The following is a 20,676-nucleotide window of genomic DNA, read 5'->3' on the forward strand; positions in this document are numbered from 1 at the left end:
TCATTCTCCTTGGTATTTATCTCCTTTTGAGGCCTTGTGTACATCTGGAAAATCTTATTTCTTCTTGTACAATTTAGCATCAACTTGCAAGTTGCAAGGAATTCATTGAACAATTTAGCATATCATTCTAATTCATGCGGCAAGCTAAAGATTATCACCCTTCTAGCTTATTTGGAGGTTTACGTTTAAGGCAAAGGGTGTAGCAGAAATAACAAATATGAGAAACTAGTGGGGAAGTCTAGGATATTAATGGCAATCATTGCACAGATGGGACTTTGGACCCTGCTGTCTTGTAAGTGCTAACTAGCTTGCTAGCAATATTCTCTTGATTATTGTATTTAGGTGGTTGCACCATGCATGGACTTGTGTCAAGCCTAGAGAATTAGATGCCAAATTCCAGACAGTCAACAAAATTTATCTTATAAGTACTAGGTGGTGGCCAACAAAGAGAGATCCTTTAAAATGCTTTTTAAGAAAAATCTATTTTTTATCTCTAAAATTTTTTTATTATTTTTGTTTTCTTCAATGCATGCACTAGATAGATGTTTAAATTAAAAAAAAAAAAGGCATTCCCGACAAATTTTCAAAATATAAAACAAAATTATAACCGCAATTGCTTTCTTGTCTCCAAAGAAAATGTCTCTTCCATTAATCAAGTGGCTCCCGTAAGCAACAAATGTTGCTAATTTTTTCAGATTGTTCTATATTCCAGCATGGAGAGCTGCTTCGTTGCCATGGACTCTAACATCTACAACATTATGCTTGTCTTCACAAGGGACTCGTCTAACTAGTTAAGATTGATGAATCAAGGCTCAAGTAGTATGAAAGTTGATGCTGACGAATAAGAATAAGGATTCATACAAAATAAAATCCTTCGAGATACTAATTAGGAACAGCCCTAGACTTCAATTGGAGAAATAATCCTACGATTTTTATTGATAAGAACCGAGTAAACACAAAACAAAGGTATTTTTAGTGTCTCAACCTTAATAAGAATAATTTTATAAATAGTAAAATCATAATAACATCACAATAAAACTAATAATTTAATTAAAAATTAAATAAAAATTAAGAACATGAAATTGAGATGAAGGCAGGCTCCCAAACATAAAATGGCCCTGAAACCCACTAAAACGATGAAATTTGAATGGAAAAACTAGAGTGAATAAGTTAATTTTGTTCAAGATCGTAGGGCTTGAAACGGGCTTTTTGTTGATATATTATGGGTCCTGTAATATTTTTTAGATCAAAAATTATAGCTGTTTAAAATTTATATTCTATTTTGATACTCCAACTCATTTATTTAGATTTTTTCTGCTTCTTATGATCCATCTGGCCGAAATACTCTTGAGCCAGACATTCCGTGTTAAAAGTACAATATATGAACCTTGAGTTATGATGTTTCATGACCTCATGGATACCTAGACTTGTTGCAATTGAGCAAGAAGGCACAAGTAAACTTTAGTTTCCTATGGATGCTATCATTGGAAAAGGGCTGGTAGCAAACCCCATAGTTCGTGACCACATGTTGAGATGCAAAATAAAATAAATAAATAAAGAAATGCTTGTTTTTTGTCAAATGGACATGCGGACACCTGCTCTAAAAGGGTTGTCATACTTATAGGACCAACATCCCAAGTTCCATCAAATCACATGCGTTGATTGGTTGAGAGCTGACCCAGTCTATTTTTAAAGATCAACGAGCTTGGCGTGGTCCGATTTTTTATTCTCGATCTGGTCGACCAATTCATTTGTTTGTAGCATGAAGACAAGAGAAACCAAAACTTTAGTGATGCTTAGGGAAGGTATTTGGCCAATCAAATAGCTTCCATCTCCGAGGCATGGGGATTAGGTTATCATCGTCCTCCCAATGGGAGTTTCTTTTAATATTTATATGAGACAAAATCTCATTTAGGCACAGTAGCTCGCTGGCTTAAGATACGGGTTTTGATGAAATGTGCCCCAGCACCGAGGAAACCTACACATTGGTGATCCAAGAGATGAGATGACGCCGGAATATTTTATGGGCGTTGCTACAATCAACGAAGACTCTCTCTCTGGCTACAAAGCGTTTGGTTCCAAGAGATGCCAGCACCATATGATGCTAGCGCTTGTCTTCTTGTGCAGTGATATCACCAACCGTTGGTCTACCATTGTTCACATGGGTTCGGGGTGTAATTGTATCTGGAACGTCAACCATTAAATCATGTTTTGCACAGTTTTCAAAGTTCTCCAATTTCCTCCATCCATCTACAGATCGCGAAGTAGATGTGATGCTTTAAAAATCGTTAAAAAACATGCCTCACTGATTGATGCTCTAAAAAAGATCAATTATGTTTCACATCACCACCAACCAAATTCTACCCCCCACCAAACCCGCCGGGGTGGGAGAATAATGAAAAAGAGAGATTATTCAACCACCTATTTATGTTCTGTGCGGAAAATTATGGAGAAAATAAATGAATGGCAGGTTGCATGTTTGCTTGATAATAAAAGTAAAGGATGACAAACTACGTTGGATTAAATGAAATAAGGAGAATGTTTGGTGCATAATTGCCCAAAGCTAATATTATGTCATTGCTTTTGGATCCATACTAAATCATAAATTTAATCCTTAATATCTGATCCAAAATTTGTAATGCCAATTGACACTGATACATATCACTTATATCATGTCGATACCGAATCAACATAAGGCACAGAAGACAAATCGATATTGGATACATCGTACCAACCTCCATACACAATGGTATGGGGTCGTATACTGAGATGATAAATCTTGATTTGACCTAATAGGGATAATCTATAACCTACTCTACTTTATGTGGTCCAACCTCAATCCCGTTTGACCTCCAGCTCGGTCCTTGCAACACGCAAAGACTTGCAGTGAGGCGAACAAAACAAGTACCGTCCAATCAACAAGAAAATAAAAACAAAACAAGACCAGTACTGAAAGAGACTGGGTGCCATTAGAAGCCGCAGCGGCTCACCGCCCAATCGTAGCTTGTGAACCAAGCCAAGCAGATTCCATGTAAAATTCTTTCCTAATAGATGGAGTCAAATCGAAACTCTGATCAACGCTCACATGTCTACATTCGGAGGAAAATAAAAAATCCAAGCCAAATCCGACCAGAATAGAAGACACCTGCTACATACCCAGGCAAAATAATAATCAGGTCAGACTGGACTTTGCGGTCAGAAGGCACCTCCATGTCCGAGGAAACTGATCTATTAGTTTTTCCAACCATGTTTAAGACAAGCATTTAGTGTAGACCGTCACAATTCGCATACTTTTCTTGGTTAAGACATCCCATTGCATAACACTACATCTCAATGATCAATGCTGTTACACGATGATGAAAATGCCAACTTAATTTTGATGACTGGCGTTATAAAAAGGACCACACTGACATTTCACGAGGAGACCTGATTATAGAAAGTTAACCACTAAACCTTGGGATGGTTTGATACATGTAAAAGACACCGCAGATGGCTGTGATCTCAATATGATTAAAGATTGCTAAAAAAGACGAACTTCTCTGTAAGAGGTCAATACCATGATGGACAATAAGTAGTGCAATTACTAAAACACTTCAACACGAACAGTGATCCACTCTTGAAAGTTTTTTTTAACCTTGTTACGATCATCACATGATGTACTTAACAGTAATTTAATCAGGTTTCTTTCTTAGAGAGCTCATCTCAATCAGCCTTCATCATCATATAATCTACCATTCAAAAACCAGTCATATTCATCAGACTTGCCCAAATCCAAGGTTTAGCGTGCAGAAAGATTTGATTACAAATATCATCAGGTAACAGTTTACTTCCCCCCTCGTCACAATATGAACAAACCATGCCCCAACCGGGATGTCTCGGTAGAAGCCAGAGATCTTGCCTGATTAATGGAATTCCGATGGAACCATACCATCCACCAAAGCATTTTTGAGTCCTTGAGTTTGAGAGTAAAGATTTTCGGGATATTTCTGTCCACAAGTCCCTGACTGAATCATGGAACAAAACGCCAGAGATCCACCGCTATATCAACCTCTTTTTTCTTGTGGAACTTGTAAAGCTGCGGCACATCAAACCTAAGCTACAAAACCCAGTAGCAAAAGGACAATACGGGGCATCAACATAAACATCACTCAGAAACGATGCCACAAAATGTAGTCAGGTGAATGTACATGAAATTTAGTATGAGCCCATGCTTTACTACCGCATTAAGGTAAACATCATATCTAGAGAAACTAAATGAAATTCAAATATTGGAATTAGGATGTCGCTTCCATGATTTCAAAGCATGCAAAGATAACTGGAAACTCCTAAAAGGATGTCACATGAAAAATTCAATAGGCATTGTTTCTGTATACCTCACACAAAACCTCAGCACTTTTGGCACTGCAATCCCGCAGGGCTGTTCTCTTTATGTGCTGTGCATCAGAAAAACATGAAATAGAAAATGAAAGGTAGGATCACGGCAATCAAAAGATCCACATGAACTTCTATGACGACATCAAAGCAGTGTACAGAAAATGAGATTGTGAGATGTAAGTTCCACACATAGACAGGGAACCCTGCAGCATTGGTCACACAGCGCTTGATGCGCATATGAAAAAGAATTATAGGGCTGATAAAAACACGTCTAATCATTCACATACAGCATTCATTCTTTTTTAATTCTCTTAATAAAATAAATAATTTGCAATAGCATTAATAAGGCAGAAAAGGATCAGGTGCTGGGCCTGGATAAATCCATACAGAGAACCATGGGAGAATCTGGACTGATTAATAAGTTGTCTATTATACGAGATTTGCAGTTTCATTTCAATTTGACCTTCTGACTTATAAATTGTACCTCAAGAGCAATAATTTCCCATACAAGATCTCATTAGCCTCCATCAGATACTTTCAAAGGTAAATTTCAATGGCAACTTGTTGACAGATGACCTCAAATTCTTACAAGTGAACCTCATTCTCACTTCAGCTCCAATTCTTAGTGGATCGGTCAAATTATTAGCCAACTGAAAAATCTTCCTGATCACCCGATGCAGCCTTCTCAATCTAGAGATGTGTTCCACAATCAACTCTATTTTGATGGGAAAAGAATGAATGATTTTGATAATATATATTTGATGAGTTCATGTATATACCAAGGATGGCCGATTCAGAATCAGACCTCGTGCCAGTTGGCTGACAGTATGAGTCAGTACACTCCCGTACGGACCGTCCCAGGCCTGAACTGACACTAAAATGACACTGAAATGAATGATGAACCAGGAAGAAAAAGAGAGAGGAGGGAGAGGAAGAGAAGGAAAGAAAGGCCAGCGATGGCCATCGAAGGACAGCTGAGGCCTCTCGAGCTCCATCGTCCACAAGAGAAAACGAGAGCAAAGAGAGAAAGAGAGACGGGGGAAAGAAGAGAATGAGGGAGGGGAAGGCAGCAAGGAGGTTGTTGAAGGGCCGTCAGGCGGCCACCATGGCCATCAGATGGTCCAAAACAGCCCCACGGCCACCGCAAGTTCAAAACAAGTGCGAAACCCTTGTTTCATTGTGTTTTTTTTTTAAATACGATACACGATGAAGCCAACAATCCCATTGCCGGCTTCACCATTGCCGGATTCACTTATGTGTATCGTCTTTATAAAAAAAAATACAACAAAATAGGGGCGAAGCCCCTATTTCGAACTCATAGCAGCCACGAACTGTTTTAGACCATCCGACAGCCATCCAATGGCCCTCCGACGGCCTCCCCCTGCCTTCCCCTCCCTCCCCTTCTTTTCTTTCTCCTCTCTCTATCTCTCTCTTCTCGCATCTCGCGAAGGACCACGGAGCCCCGGAGGCCTCGGCGGCCACCGTCGGCCTTTCCCTTTCCTCATCTCCCCACTCTCTTCTGCTCTTTCCTTCTCCCTCGCTTCATTTTCGTTGGCATTCTGAATCGAACATCTGAACCGCATCGGTTAGCCACTAGTATAGTTCCGCACATCCCGAACCAGTCGGTTTGACGAACCATACAGTATATACAAAAAATGCCAAACAGTTGAAGTAACATTGGACAATATAGATTTATGGAAGAAAGCTTAGAGGATAAGGGCTTAAAAATGAACAAAACAAAGATAAAATATGGACTACAGTTTTAATAAAAACAAAAATGAAAACAAGGCCATAATGAAGATTGGTGGACAAGAGATATCACAACCCAATCATTTTTCTGTTATTTTAGATCTAGTATACAATATATGGAGGGATAGGCAAAAACATATATAATAGAATTAAGCTAGTTAATGAAGTGAAAAGCTGCTTGTAGGGTATTATATGATCGACGGAAACATTAGTCACAAACATGAATTCTATGAGATGGCAATAAAACACGCACCATGTTATATGAATCAAAATATCAAACCACAAAAAGGATAAAACTATAAAGGACACATGGAAATGAGTTGTAGGATTGGTATAAATTAACAGCAAAGTGATGGAGGGTCAATCAACATGTTATAGACATATACAACAAAGATCTGAGAGGGCTTCAGTAAACAGGAGCATTGTAATTTGCATTGAAAGATATAAATAAAGGAGAGGAGAAACCTAAGGTAGCACTGATGGTAGTTATGAGTAAAGATATGGAAAAGCTTGAAATAACATTAAAGATGGCCCTAAATAGGAAAGCTTGGTGAATGAGGATCCACAATGCTGACCACAAATAGTTGGGACAGGGCAGATCAGTCATAATTATTATGTTGCATTGAATATTATGATTATAAGCTTTTAAATCACAGAAAGTTATGGGAAAAATGATCTAATATGGAGAAAAGGCACATTAAAGAGGGCTACATATGACGAAAAATCAACAAATTCTAATAGTTGTGCATTACAGTTTCAGGTAGAGCTGGAAATACGCTACAACCATAAATTCTTATCTCATCACAGTTGCCAATAGATAAAGTTTCAACTTATACTCAGTAAGAGTCGTGCCGTATATGAATAATATCTTGTTTAGGTTGAGTGCAAAATACAACTTAAAATTAAATTGCGATACGAAGGTAGAGTAGGTGCTTAAAACTTTAGAATATTGGTGGCAGGAACATAAATGAAATGATCCATCAGAATTGGTGTCACTTTAATCCCCTTATGTCTTCTATTCAAAATAATGAAGAGAACTGGCTCAGGTAATATCTCCTAGGAATTAGCACAGACAGATGAAATACAGGTGGTTTTAGGAGACGCTAAGTGATCATATCGAACCTCTTCAACTTGGAGTATTTTATTTAACAATATTAAGGCCGTCAAGTTGCATGGATCCATTTGGGCAGGAAAGAGGTCTGCAATATCAACATGCAATAGTGGATCTGTGGTGAAACTAACAAGGTTTGGGTTAGGAATTAGTACATTGACAGGTTGAAGTGACAAAATCTAGGACCACCAAAAAATTGTATAGTCATTTGCAATTCCAATTTGATGAAGGCTATGATAAGATGATCTCTGATGGTAGTAAAGGATTTAACCCCAAAAAAGAAGGCGAAGCCTAAGAAGACATGGACAAGGAAAGTATAGAAGCTTGTATTGGTAGCGGAACATAATGCCTAATAGGACTGAGCTGCAAACAAGGGTTCCCAAGGCTGATCCACATAGTTGTGGCTTGAAACAAGGCTTCTTGATTTGGGGGCACCGGTTGTACTTCTGCATAAAGTAACCAGCATTGTTGCCAGAAAAAACAAGTACTCAAAAAGAATCAGGCAGCACAAACATCATACTGACAAAGGAGACAGACCTGTATAATATTTGTTTTTACACACCTAACATGACAAGACAATGACTTGAATACCATACAGTTTCTCCAATGTCCTTGCATCTTGCACTTCATGCTACAGGTAAAGTGAATTGTCATGGGCATCATGTTGACAATGAATAACACTTTCACAATATTTATGGGTGTGTCTGACATCTTGAAGCTTCTGTAAGCAATAATGCTTCAGTTTTAAAAGTCTTCTAACATATGATCCAGATTTCTATAGGGTACCATGGTGCGCATGTAAAAGTTTTGAGCCTCCGTTAGTGTAGTCATAGACCAAAAAATTCAACATGCATCAAGCAATGACACTCTCAACTCAACAGCCTCACTTATACATTACAAAAATAACTACTCACATCTCTTGTTGTAGTCTTATGCAGAGAATAGACTGCTCCAGATGCAACCTGATAACAATTGGTAGAGTCAGAAATATTAACACTTGATAGCATGGCTTATGAAAGCAAGTCAATTCTCACTTTCAAAGCAATGGATAGGAACTCCATGTCAGACCCTTTCTTTCGTGTCCCAAATGGAGGATTCATCACAACAGTGTTTACCGATTGATCTGCACGAGATATATCAAGCACTTCAACAAATATTATTTCCCTTGGTGAGCTGAAAAACAGTTAATGCAAGTCTTCTAATATATGCTTTCTGTTGCCTTGACCATAAGCAGCAAATTTTTCTTGCAAAACTCTAATGATTGTATTCTACATTTTATTTCAGCAATTTCTTTCTGTTTATGGCCATACCCCACCATACAAAAAATCTTCTTAAGTCATTTCTCAAAATTCACGACCTTGATCTAGGTCAATTATTCCTTTTCTTTGAATATTTTAATATTTTTTATTTAACCAAGAAAGGAGATGAACAACAAGCATATCAAATGACAAGAAGGAACGAGATAAAAAACCAGCAGAAAAGATCCCACAAGAAGCCTGCAAGGCATAGAAAAAAACAACAAAGCCCTCAACAACCTACAAGGTATAGAAACAAAAGATAAGCCCTTAATAACCAATGAAATCGTTTAAGGTCCACAAAAAACAACAGAGATTTGTGCAGACAACCCTCCAACCACCCCTACGCCTCCCCCCCTTCCCCTAGAAGGAAAAGAAAAAAGAGACCGTCCCCGGCCAGCCAGCACATAAATGTAAGAACAGGAAACTACCACCATGGGTTGTGAAGGGGGAAAAGAGGGAGGGGGAAGTGGGGGAGGAGGGAGAGCAATTTATTTTACACTCTACTTATGTGTTAATAGAAATTAGGTATACAATTCAGGCTTAAATTGTATCTCCATGATGTTCACAAAATTCTATGGCTTAACCAATATTTCCTCTCACTAGCCTACAATGAAGTGTTAACTGAAAAGTCTATAAGGCATTCTTTTTCAATCTCTTCTTACACGTCTATCTGCAAAAAACCCAAAAGGCTCCTCCACAACATATCAATCAATATCCCTAGTCAATACTCTCGCTTGACTACCTAGCCAAGTCAAAGAAATATGTTTTCATCATGCATGGAGCAGGAAGACCAGCAAAGGTAATATCAGTGTCATAGAAGACTCGACACTAACATATCAGATTTGTCCTACATATCAGGACATCTTATGCAAGTACAACCCATCTTTATTTTCTCAGCACCAGGCATGACTTGAAGCTTGTACACCATCAATAACATATCCTGAAAAGATATACTGTACAGAGTATGTATAACAAATAAAAAACTGGTTCTGCCTTTAGGGCTAATAGACAGGTTAATGGTTATGTCCAACATCATTATCCTGTGGAACTCAACTGATGCATGAAAACAGGCAGATACTTTTCATTAAGGAAATGAATCACAAAGGGTTCATCTCAGAATAAGATAGAGAGAGTGGTGTTAGAGCTGTGATTACCTCTCCATCCTAAGTTCTTAATGTCACACCAAATGAAATCTATATCCAACTGCATGAAAAGATATTTTATCCCAAAGAAAAGCAAAGTGTTAGCCTCAACTCACAAAAATGAACTACAGATAAATTCTCATACAATAATAAAACAAATGGATTCCTCGACTTAAATTTGACATTATTATCCTGGTGTTGCTGTTATCACAAAGACTGGTCACAAGCATAATAAGTATGGAATTCTTATTTAGACTCAAGCTCACTATATGCAGGAATCAGAATAAAAGTTCAGGATATTGCAGCTGACAAATCTTTAGCAAATTTTGACAAAAGTCTGAATTATGAATTCATGATACCAAGAGAAGAATGCTATAAAAGATAAGCTTGCCAAGAACATGACTTGCTAGAGAAAGAGCTCATTTTTAATGTGAATATAAAACAAAAAAATGTTTGATTGTTCATGTGGAACCTTATAAGCAACTAATCAAATTGAATTTAGATGGTCTAGACTGATTCTGAAGCATTTTGCTTAGCAAGAGGTTGGAAACCTTGAATCTTAGAGACCTAAAGCAGATTGGTCAAGTAGAGCAAATGCAAGCCATATTCTTACAGAAGCAGTCAGCCATAAATCAAGTTATCTGGAGCCAATTACCACCACTAATGTTGCATGATGCAGCCTTAATAACAAACTTTGCCCTTCAGCAGGTGTTGTATTGAGAAGAGAGGAATAACTTAGGCCAAAAAGGCATATCTATAGAAACATATTAGAATCACAAGATAGGAGTTTGATTTAGGATCAATGGATGAGATCAATTGCAGACCATATTGCCTAATACTAAGAAGTTATCTTGTGTAAATATCACTAGGGACCGTTCATCGAAGGTAAATACTGATTTGTTGTTTCACCAATAAGTTTATGGTTGCGGAATGGTCATCTTTATGCAGTCCACAAATTGTACTTATGTCCACTAATTCCAGCATACAGGGTTTTCCAATCTCACCAGTCCAGGATTTCTATATTCAGCTTTACTCCATATTTAAATGCATTTAAGTGCTTCTTAAGCATGTTTATTTTCGTTTAGGATCCAATAAGATAAAGGCATTAATAATTAAAAAATGGATCAAAATATGTTCGGCATGGTTTTTATCATTCCTACAGAATAAAGATTCTCCCTTTAGAACAATTCAGAGGTGTTCCACCGGCATCGATATATCGATTTATGCCAAATAATAGTAACTCAATAAGGTATTACTTGGTTGAAAATCTGTGTTGTGTTAAGCCACACCTATTGGGATTAAAAACTGCTTCAACGTGTCAAAATCAGCTTAAAATGTCATAGTCAAACACAAATGTTACCATCCTAAGATAACTTTTGTTGCCAACAGGACAGATATTTCTAATGAAAATATAATATTCACAAAGTTAATCAAGAATCACATGTTGCAAGCAGTAATAGATTAACATAATACCTCCAGATCTGCAGCATTTTTTGAAGCAATTTCAAGGGATTGTGAGTCAACATCAATGCCTATGACATGTCTGTTCATATTACAAGAGCAGGATATTTGAAATTTTAAACCTTCATTAATGTCGAAAGTAAAAAAGAACTGCAAGCATCATACTTTTCAGCACGTGAATATAAGTTAAGATCAGGAAAATGCATAAAAGATAAAAACATTAACAAAAGAAGGCAAAAGGTGAGGGTTTTGGCAATATCTAACAAACAACCATACCAAGGGATGCAAATGGTTTTCTTTCTAAAGGATTAAAAAATTACTCACTCTGCACCCAAAAGAGCACTTGCAATACCTAGCGTACCACAGCCACAACCAAAGTCAGCTACTACCTTGCCACTTATGCCACCAAATGTATTCTCAGCCTGACATGTTTACATAATAACAAAGTATACATATGCATTCAGAACATTTTAACATTTAATTCTCTTAATTATCATCACAAATGGACAGACAGTTATTCATGTATTTAACTAGAGGTCATAAAGTGCATGAAATACCACAAATCATACTGTCAGAGTATATGGTTTAATGTTACTGTTATAATTTTTAAGATGCCCTCTTCCATAAAACAGTCTTTCCCTCCCCTTCAAGATGCATAACTCTCTCTTCTTTTTTTTTTTTTTTTTGAATTTCAAAATAACATCCCTATGAGTCATCTTTCAAAGAATTGGTGGACAAGGCAGAGAAAATGGATGATAAGAGCAAGATATCTATAATGGAGGTCTAAGGCAAGCATGAAGACTTCTCCAAGGTGACGCAGCTAAGATAAGCCCAACTTGAACCCAAAAGGATCCAAAACGGTAGATGAAATTCTTGCTAGAATTGGAGAATCTTAAGTTTTAACATAGTCTTCTCATGCTTTCCTGCTTATTCTCATATCATCAATGAGCTTCTGAGAAGTTTATGATTATAAGTTCTAGTGGAACTTGAAGTTTTTATGTAAAACAACATTATGGAAAAGGTTGCAAAAAAAGTGATATTATAACTAAACTTCAAAGAATTTACCTCATGTAATAACCAAAATTTGAAAAAAAAATAATATTATATATATATATATATATATATATATATATATATATATATATATATATATATATATATATATATATATATAATGTATCAACAAAAGTTAAACTTGAAAGAAGAACAAGTTCTTTTCTCCAAAGAAGTGAACAAAAAAAAAGATTTTTTTTCCTTGATTTTTTCAATGCATAAAGTTAGCTTCTAGACATGCAAAAACATAAGAAATACACAAAATTTTGTTTTCTAGTAAAAATATTTACTAATAACTAAAATAGATTATTCTTTTTATCCTTCCAGAAGATGTGTTCCCGAATATTGGGCTTTTTTGAAAGGTAAGGTTGTTTAGCAGCTAATATAGTAAAATATTGGGGGAAAAAATTTGCAACTTACCTATATTTCTTGGATGCCAGGCGAAATGCTTCCCAAGGCCCAATCAATCACCACAAAAGCAATATATCCCTTTTTCCTTTTTTTTTAAAAAAAATCTCCAAATGAATCTAACCGGCCAGAGCACCGACGAAATCATCCAGATTTGGCAGGACTTTGCTGATATCAACCAAGCTCAGCCCCAGCTGATGGTTTCAACCAAGTCTTGCTGGAGCTTAGACCAATGGAATTTACTGATTCCGACTGAAACCCTAAGACATCCCAGAACTAAGGTCGATTTATCGTCCCCATTCTCGAAGTTGTTCTTTATATATTCGTCGATATTTTGAGAGAATATCAATTTTAGTAAAATAACATCAAAGCATAATACAAGTCAAATCAAAACGACCCAATCTACGAACCCAAAGCAGTATGCAGTTAAACCTGGTACCCAACAAACATCCAATCAAGATTTGACAACAATACCATATAAAGCAATCTTGATGCAATATGCGGTCCGGTGGGATACTGTTCCAGCTCCACCTGCTCAAAATTTTTCAACCAAAAAAAATATACACATATAAATTAATTTACGATCGAATCTATGAGTCTTTGCACGGGAAAAAAAAAAGATGAACAGAAAAAATCATGAGAAATTCTTCAAAAAATAAATAAACAATAAAAGGAAATCAATCAGAGATAAGCATATATTCGCTGAGAAGTAAAAGGAAGAAGAGATCCAAGAAAGAGAAAAGTAGTTATCTGACACCTTTGGGTTGGAGAACTGCTGGAGGCTTCCCAAAAGGCCTTCTAGCTGCTTCAGCTTCATGTGGTAACAGGCGGTATCGAAGAACCCTAAACTCCTTTTTTTTTTTTTTTTTTTTTTTTTTTTACAAAACTAAACTAAACCTCCCTTTCTTGGTGGAAAGGAAAATAACTGCGAGTACGCAGGAGATCCAGTCCTTAAAGCCGGCCAGAAGTCGGTTTTCTCTTATCGGGCTATCGGTTCGAAACCGGGCCACAGCTAAACCCGCCTGCATAAGGATTTAGAATTATCGGGCACGGTTTAAGGCCCTGTTAATACTGTTCCATCCAAAATAGGTCCTGTCATTTTGGTTCAATGTTGCAGCTGGCAAGTAGGATCCTCTCTCATTTTGGTTCAGGGAGGAGAATAATGTAGCTAATTGGATGGCCTTTTATATCATCGAATACACTGATATTATCGTCTAGACTTTCATGCCTGCTCCATGAATTGATGTTGTTAGATGCTTTCCACTATATTTATATCTGAGCTCCTTAAGATAGTCAATTTCAATATATATAAAAAAAATTAAGACCTCCTACGGTGGTGCAGAATAATAATGTTGTGCATTCATGGATAGCTGTCATCAAAAAATGAATAGCCATTAGACAATGTCGTGCTCATGAAATATTTTGATTGATGGTCATCTATCATCATCTATACATACACAGCACTCTACAAAACCATACAAGCACCATAAGAAATTCTTGTCTTACCCCTGATTATTATTTTCTTGACATCATGTCAAAGACAATAGTAATGATGATCACCACATTTACAAATCTCCATGAGAAAAATATTTTAGTTATTAACTAATTGATATCGGTGATGGAAGATCAGCGTTATAGATGGGGCAACTTCTCTGTGTAGATTTTTTTTTTTTTTGGTGGAGTCAAAATTACAATAGAAAAATCCAAGAAAAAACCATTCACACTCATGGAGCCACATAATTTTTGGCATATCGAGGTCACGTGGGCCCGTAATTCTTTTATGTCCAAAGTATACGAAGACAGGTATTTTTTTTGGCTTACCATCGTCTAATTAGTTGAATGCGTTCAACATCACAGACTTCTCATGTCACGCCCCCGATCCGAGATCGTGAATCGAGAGTCGCGGCAACCGCCGCATACTTATGAAGAACTCTCTCCATAAGCATGCAAGACATCTCATCACGATATCAATGCATCACAGCGGAATAAATTTAAATAATTATTATTCAACTGTAATTCAAGTAATTAAATCAAATGTCTTACATCCAATAAAATTTTTGCTAAAACAATTAAAACAATAGATCTAAGTTCAATTGAAGTTGACTATGCTAAATCTCGCCTCTAAAAGCTCTGTCCCAATATTTCTTCCCACGCTCGAAATTAATTATCTGAATCTGAAAAATAGAAAGAAAAGTAATGAGCTAGACAGCCCAGTAAGTAACAAGTATCTCTACCAGATATTCAGATATTATTAAATTTTCAAGAACAATGCTGCAAATAACATAAAAATATATTTCATGCTGATTTAATGCAAATCCAATATTTTCAAAAATTCACACATAATATAATCATAAATCCGATTCGATTCAAAACACTCGTAACTCAACAGCCTCGACTATGACCAACGTTTAACCCCCATTGGCGGAGTCCACAGAATACCAGCGCACAACCCCCACTGACAGGGTCCAGAAATACCAGCGCACAACTCCCACTGGCAGGGTCCACAAATACCAGCGCACAACCCCCACTGGCAGGGTCCACAAAGTACCAACGTATAATCCCCATTGGCGGGGCCCACTGAAACATAGTTAGGCTGAGAGCATAAATCCGATCTATATCAAAACACTTAGTACCACAACATATATCATAATCTTTCACTAAATATGTGCATAAATCGATATACCATAACATTTCAAAAGCACTTTTCTTTCAAAACATAATTCCATAAATCATGCATAATTTCAGAGGATAATTATTTATTTTCAGAATAAATATGGAATATCTCGAGAAGATGATTCATTACTTACCTTCCACGAAGCACTGAATGAACAGATCGACTAACTTCTAGGAGATTCTTCCGTGCCTATTATCCAAAATTATATTTTTACATTAATTTAATTCAAAATTAAATCTAACAAATCTCAAAATTAAAATCTCGCTTAAAATCAGACTCGTCTCTAAACTCGATCAGAATCATCAGATGAAGCCTTCCACTACGCTAATCTTAGAAGGATAACTTTAGAGAGAGAGAAATCCATCAAGAGAGAGAAACAGGCTAGAGAGAGAAAATTCTAGAGAGAGAAAGTAGAGATTTCAGAGAGAGAAAATCAGGGTTCAGTCTGAAAGAAGAGAGAGAAACTCTCTCTCTCATCATTTTTTTATTTTTTATTTTATTTATTCACTTATTTATATATATATATATAAGTATATATATATATATTTACATATATATATATATATTTTATTATTATTATTATTATTATATTTATTCTTTTCTCTTTTTTTTTTCTTTTCTTTTCTTTTCTTTGCTTTTCTTTTCTTTTTCTTTTCTTTTTTTTTCTTTTCTTTTCTCTTTTCTTTTCTTTTTCTTCTTTTCTTTTCTTTTTCTTTTCTTTTCTTTTTCTTCTTCTTCTTCTTTTTCCTTGGTTCCTTCCAGGCCGAACAGGGGACGGTGGGGGTTCTCCGGCCTTGACCGGCCGTTCGAGCCACGGCTGCTGCGGCGGAGGCCGGCGGCCGACGGGAATCACTCCTCCGGTCACGGAGGAGGGTGGCCGGTGATCAATTCCGATCGCCGGTACCGAAAACTTCAAGGAAAAGAGACCTAAAAATAGAGGTCCCTTTCCCGATCGAAAATCGGCGACTTTTGTCGCCGGCAGCCGCGCACAATTGCACGGGGAGGAAGAAGAAGAAAGAGGAGGAGAAGAGGGGAAACTTACCTTAACCTCCGGTGACCTCGCCGGCGAAAAAACACGGCGAGAACCCGAACGATATCCGCGGCTTCGATTTGAGAAAAACGGAGAGAAAGAGAGAGGGAGGAGGTCGATCTTCGGTCTCAAGGAGAAGGGGTCTTCTTATAGAGAACCCTAGGACTCCGAGGGGTCCTAGGAGTCCTAATTTGCTCGGGACTCGCCGGAGAAGAAGACTCCTACCGGGAGTCTTCTTCCCGGTTTTAGAATCCTCTGTTTTTTTTCTGTTTTTTTTTTTTTTTTCGTTTGAATGGCTTCGGTGGGCTGAGGTTTGGGGTATAACATCTCATGTATAAAAAATTAAAAAAAAAAAAAGAAATGAAAAATTCCACAACAACATGGTCAAATATGAGTTATATACTATCACTTTGTGGATTTTGTTGCTGGATACACTTGGAATTTTGTTTATCATGGTCCCACCATTCATTTGTAGAGGAATTTATTTATTCAGTCGAGGCTCACCTCCCATGGCCATTCAATTCTTGCAAGGAACCAAACACTGTTAATGAGGTTAACTAACACTGCTCGATGGGAGACAACCCATGGTATCAAATGGCATTATTCTTTTTCTATCAAAAAAAAAAAATTGATACTATTCTTTTATTACATAACAACATACTGATTTTTCAAGAAAATGGTGAGAAAAGAGGAACACGCCATCCTTAGAATCATAGAACCCAATGCATCAAGGCAATTTTTATGCTTTCCAGGAAGATTAATATGGGCATCTCAATAGAAGTTTGCTCCAATCTTTGCCTTCTTTCTGGCAATTTAGTAAACATTGTAATTGTCCTACTGTAAGTATGTTAATCTACTCTATCATATAACATCAACGCTCATGATGTATATCATTTGTATTTCCCTATCCCATTTTTGTCTCTTCCTCATTTTCCTAAGTCGTATTTCTTCTATCAGGTCAAACCTAGATAACTCCAGAGTTGTAGATTTAACCACAAGATCAAAGATTCACGACCTTTCTATTATATTTATCATCATTTTTATTTAAAAATATTTTTTTCTTCTTAATAATATAATTATATTTCATCATAGCTATAGTATTTTTATTATTTTTTTAAATAAAACCACATACATCACATGCTATTTTTTAATATCAAATAACCGAGAGAGGAAGAGGACAAGATATGCCCTTCCCATCTTTAGAATGCATCTAAGAAATCATTGCAGTTAAATCCTTTTAGACTCTATTTGTGTTGCTATAAATAGGAGATAGCCATCCCATACCTTCCTATGATGCTCAAAGCTTGGCCGCAGAAATAGACATGCTGGTTAGTGTAAGTAACACAAAATGGATGGTCCCTGGTCAATACTCACGTGGCAACCCTATATTATACTACCAAAATGCTTTATTGTTGATACTTGGTCACACTAGCTAAGATATGCAATAATTGATTCATGTCACCATATATTGCTATAACAATGTATGTTGAACAAAAGTTAGCCTAACAAACAAAAAAAAATCGATTCTTCTCAAAAAAAAAAAATGTTTAGTTTTTAATGTTTGAAGAGCTGGCAACAATTATTGCAAAAATTTTGATTTCTAGAATTAAAACTTTATTGTCTAATCTTGTCTCTAAAGAGCAAGGAGCCTTTATAGCTGATCGCAATATCGCTGAAAATCTTTTGCTTGCGCAAAAAATTATGCACTCTCTTTATAATGCTCTTTCTTCAAGGACCCTCATGTTAATGAAGTTGGATATAGAAAAAGCCTATGATAGAGTCCATTGGCCTTTCCTATTTTTTGTTCTTCGACAGATGAGTTTATCTAACCTTTTTATATCTTGGATTCAAAGCTGTATTACTCATCCTCATTTTGTTTTGTTGGTGAATGATATTTCTACCCTCTTTTTTGTTGTCTCTAGAGGTCTAAAGTAGGGATGTCCTCTTTCTTCGTATCTCTTCATTTTATATTCTGAAGCTTTTTCAAAATTTTTTTTATGTAGCTGCTCAGCCGAATCTTCTTCAAGCTTATAAAATTCGTCGGGATTCGAAAATCATATATGTTTTTTATGCTAATGATTGTTTACTTGTTGCTCGAGCTATATTGCGAAATGCTATATACCTCTTTGCTATTCTCAATGCCTATTGTATATATTCTGGGCAAGCTATTAACTATGGAAAATCTCATATTCTCTTTTCCCTAGATATTGAATGCACTATCAGGCAGAGCATTTTACAAGTGTTCCACATTTTGGAAAAACAGATAGGATGGTTTTATCTTGGAGCCCGTTTATCAGGTACACCTCTTCGACCATCAAACTTTCAATTTCCATTAAATAAGATTTCTAACAAAATTATGGCTAGAAAATGACAAAACTTATCTCTTGCCGGTCGTATGACTTTACTTCAATTGGTGCTTCATGCTGCCTCTCTTTATATTTTTTTGTCTGTGCATGTTCCTATGTCTGTTCTTAATAAAATTGATCGAAAATTTAGAGCCTTTCTTTGGGGTCATGCATCGGTATGTATTCCTAAATCATGTGAGAGTCTGGGTTTTCAATTGTCAAATCAACATCGTTTTCACTATTTGTGTCAATTAGCTGCTCAAGTTATTTTGAATCCGCATTCATTGTGAGCACAGGTAGTTAAAGTTAAATATAAATTTACGAGATATTGGTTTAATTATAAATGTCTTAAGAATGCTTCTATCATTTGGAAAAAGATTGCTTGGGCTATAACTTACTTGAAATTTTAGTTTCAATGGATGGTGGGTATGGATGCTACCATTAGAGTATACGAGGACTCTTGGATAATATCTATTCCTATTATAGCTTGGCCTACCTATATTAACATGGATTCTATGAATGTAAATATGCATGTTTCTGAATTCATTACCACTGATAAAACTTAGAATTTGCAAACTCTTGCGCAATATTTTTCTCCTGATCTGATTAAGAATATTTGCACTGTACCTTTATCTCAAGGTGTTTGGGATGATAGAGTAGTTTGGGGTTCTTCTAAATTAATACATATTTTCTTGCATGATATGACCAGGCGATCCTTTGCTAATGATGCTCCACTTTTGCAGATTGATTGTATTCGGATTTGGTCCCTCAAAGTGTCCATGCGGGTTAAAACTTTTCTCTAAAGATTGGTTTGGCATAGGCTCCCTTGCAAACAATTACTGGCCCACTGTAACATAATACCCTATGCAGATCTCACTTGTGATCTTTGCACAGGCTAAATTGAAGATTGTGCTCATCCTATTATTCATTGTTCTTATGCTCAATTATATTGGTAGCAACTTTACTACATGTAACGACTGAATTTTTATCCTATTCACTGCCTGCTCTAAGTGAATACATTTCGAATAGCTTGGTAGTGATATAACAGATATCACTCTTGGCATATGCAGCTTGTTGCTATGGTGGACTCGAAATGAACGAATGGGTTTTGCTAAAGACTATGGTTGCTTATATTCTTCATCCTTTCATGCCCCGTGTCAATACTAGAATAGCCAAATACAAAAAAAGACATCTTTTTGTCAACCTCATATAGTGTCTTAGCTACCCCCTCCTGTTGGAGTCATGAAAATTAATTTTGATACATCTATAGTGGGTGACAGGGCAGCTGCAGATTATGTGATTAGAAATCATGATGCTTTGTTACTATGTGCCGGGGATAAGGTACTTCCTCATACTCGTCTCTTTTGTTGAATTGTTAGTTGCTTGGTTTGCAATCCATGTTGCTATTTTTGACTTAAAAGCTAATCATATTTGGGTGGAAGGAGATTCTGCCACTGCTATCTCTTAGCTAAAGAACCCTTTTTTGCATTTAATGAATTATATTCCTTATATTAATGATCTTTTATGGTGGAAATCAATGGCGACAATCTATAGGATATCTCACACTTGTAGAGAGGCAAATCAAGTTGCATATTTTATAGCTAATCATGCATTGCATGAGAATTTTTCTTGAAATTAAGAGGATGTTCATAACCATCATTGCAAAATTCTTCTTGTAGCTCATGCTTATGGGGTCGGATATCTTCAATAAACTATTGCAGTGGGAGGGACGCATTGTTCTCTTTCTCCTACTTCATCAGAGCCACGTTAATCAGAGCCACGTTTATCATTGGGTATGGATTCTACTGATTATGCGTCATGCTTTTCTATGGGATTAATGGTTTTTTCAATGTGCCATCCTCCATTGTATACGACTGTAATCGAGATAGGGGAGAAAAATAGGAAAAATGAAAAAAAAAAAGAGAAAAAAGAAAAAAAATATATGAAAGAAAAATGAAGAGAGAAAAATACAAAAAGAAAGAACGAAAAAAGAAAAAAAAGAATTATCTTGCTAACTTTTGCTGTCCTTCT

At 36.3% G+C, this 20,676-nt stretch overlaps 1 protein-coding gene across 4 annotated transcripts; it reads right to left on the reverse strand.

The window, feature by feature from the left end:
- Positions 1 to 3,719: 3,719 nt before the first annotated feature.
- LOC105048318 (uncharacterized) lies at positions 3,720 to 13,512 on the reverse strand. Of its 4 annotated transcripts, none has more exons than XM_073260291.1 (9): positions 13,354 to 13,512; positions 13,071 to 13,127; positions 11,460 to 11,557; positions 11,148 to 11,217; positions 9,687 to 9,735; positions 8,269 to 8,357; positions 8,149 to 8,196; positions 4,374 to 4,433; positions 3,720 to 4,091 (listed from the first exon to the last, which is right to left on the reverse strand). In XM_073260291.1, exons 1-9 carry the CDS (start codon positions 13,411 to 13,413, stop codon positions 4,086 to 4,088), a joined length of 537 nt encoding a protein of 178 aa, XP_073116392.1. In that variant the 5' UTR covers positions 13,414 to 13,512; the 3' UTR covers positions 3,720 to 4,085. The 4 variants fall into 4 exon arrangements, with proteins under 4 accessions (XP_073116392.1, XP_010925906.1, XP_010925907.1 ...); XM_010927604.4 differs by having other exon boundaries at positions 3,720 to 4,096; positions 13,354 to 13,511; XM_010927605.4 differs by lacking the exon at positions 4,374 to 4,433 and having other exon boundaries at positions 3,720 to 4,096.
- Between the last annotated feature and the right edge of the window lie 7,164 nt (positions 13,513 to 20,676).

The sequence above is a fragment of the Elaeis guineensis genome, chromosome 7 (genome assembly GCF_000442705.2).
Source record: "Elaeis guineensis isolate ETL-2024a chromosome 7, EG11, whole genome shotgun sequence".
NCBI lineage: Eukaryota > Viridiplantae > Streptophyta > Magnoliopsida > Arecales > Arecaceae > Elaeis > Elaeis guineensis.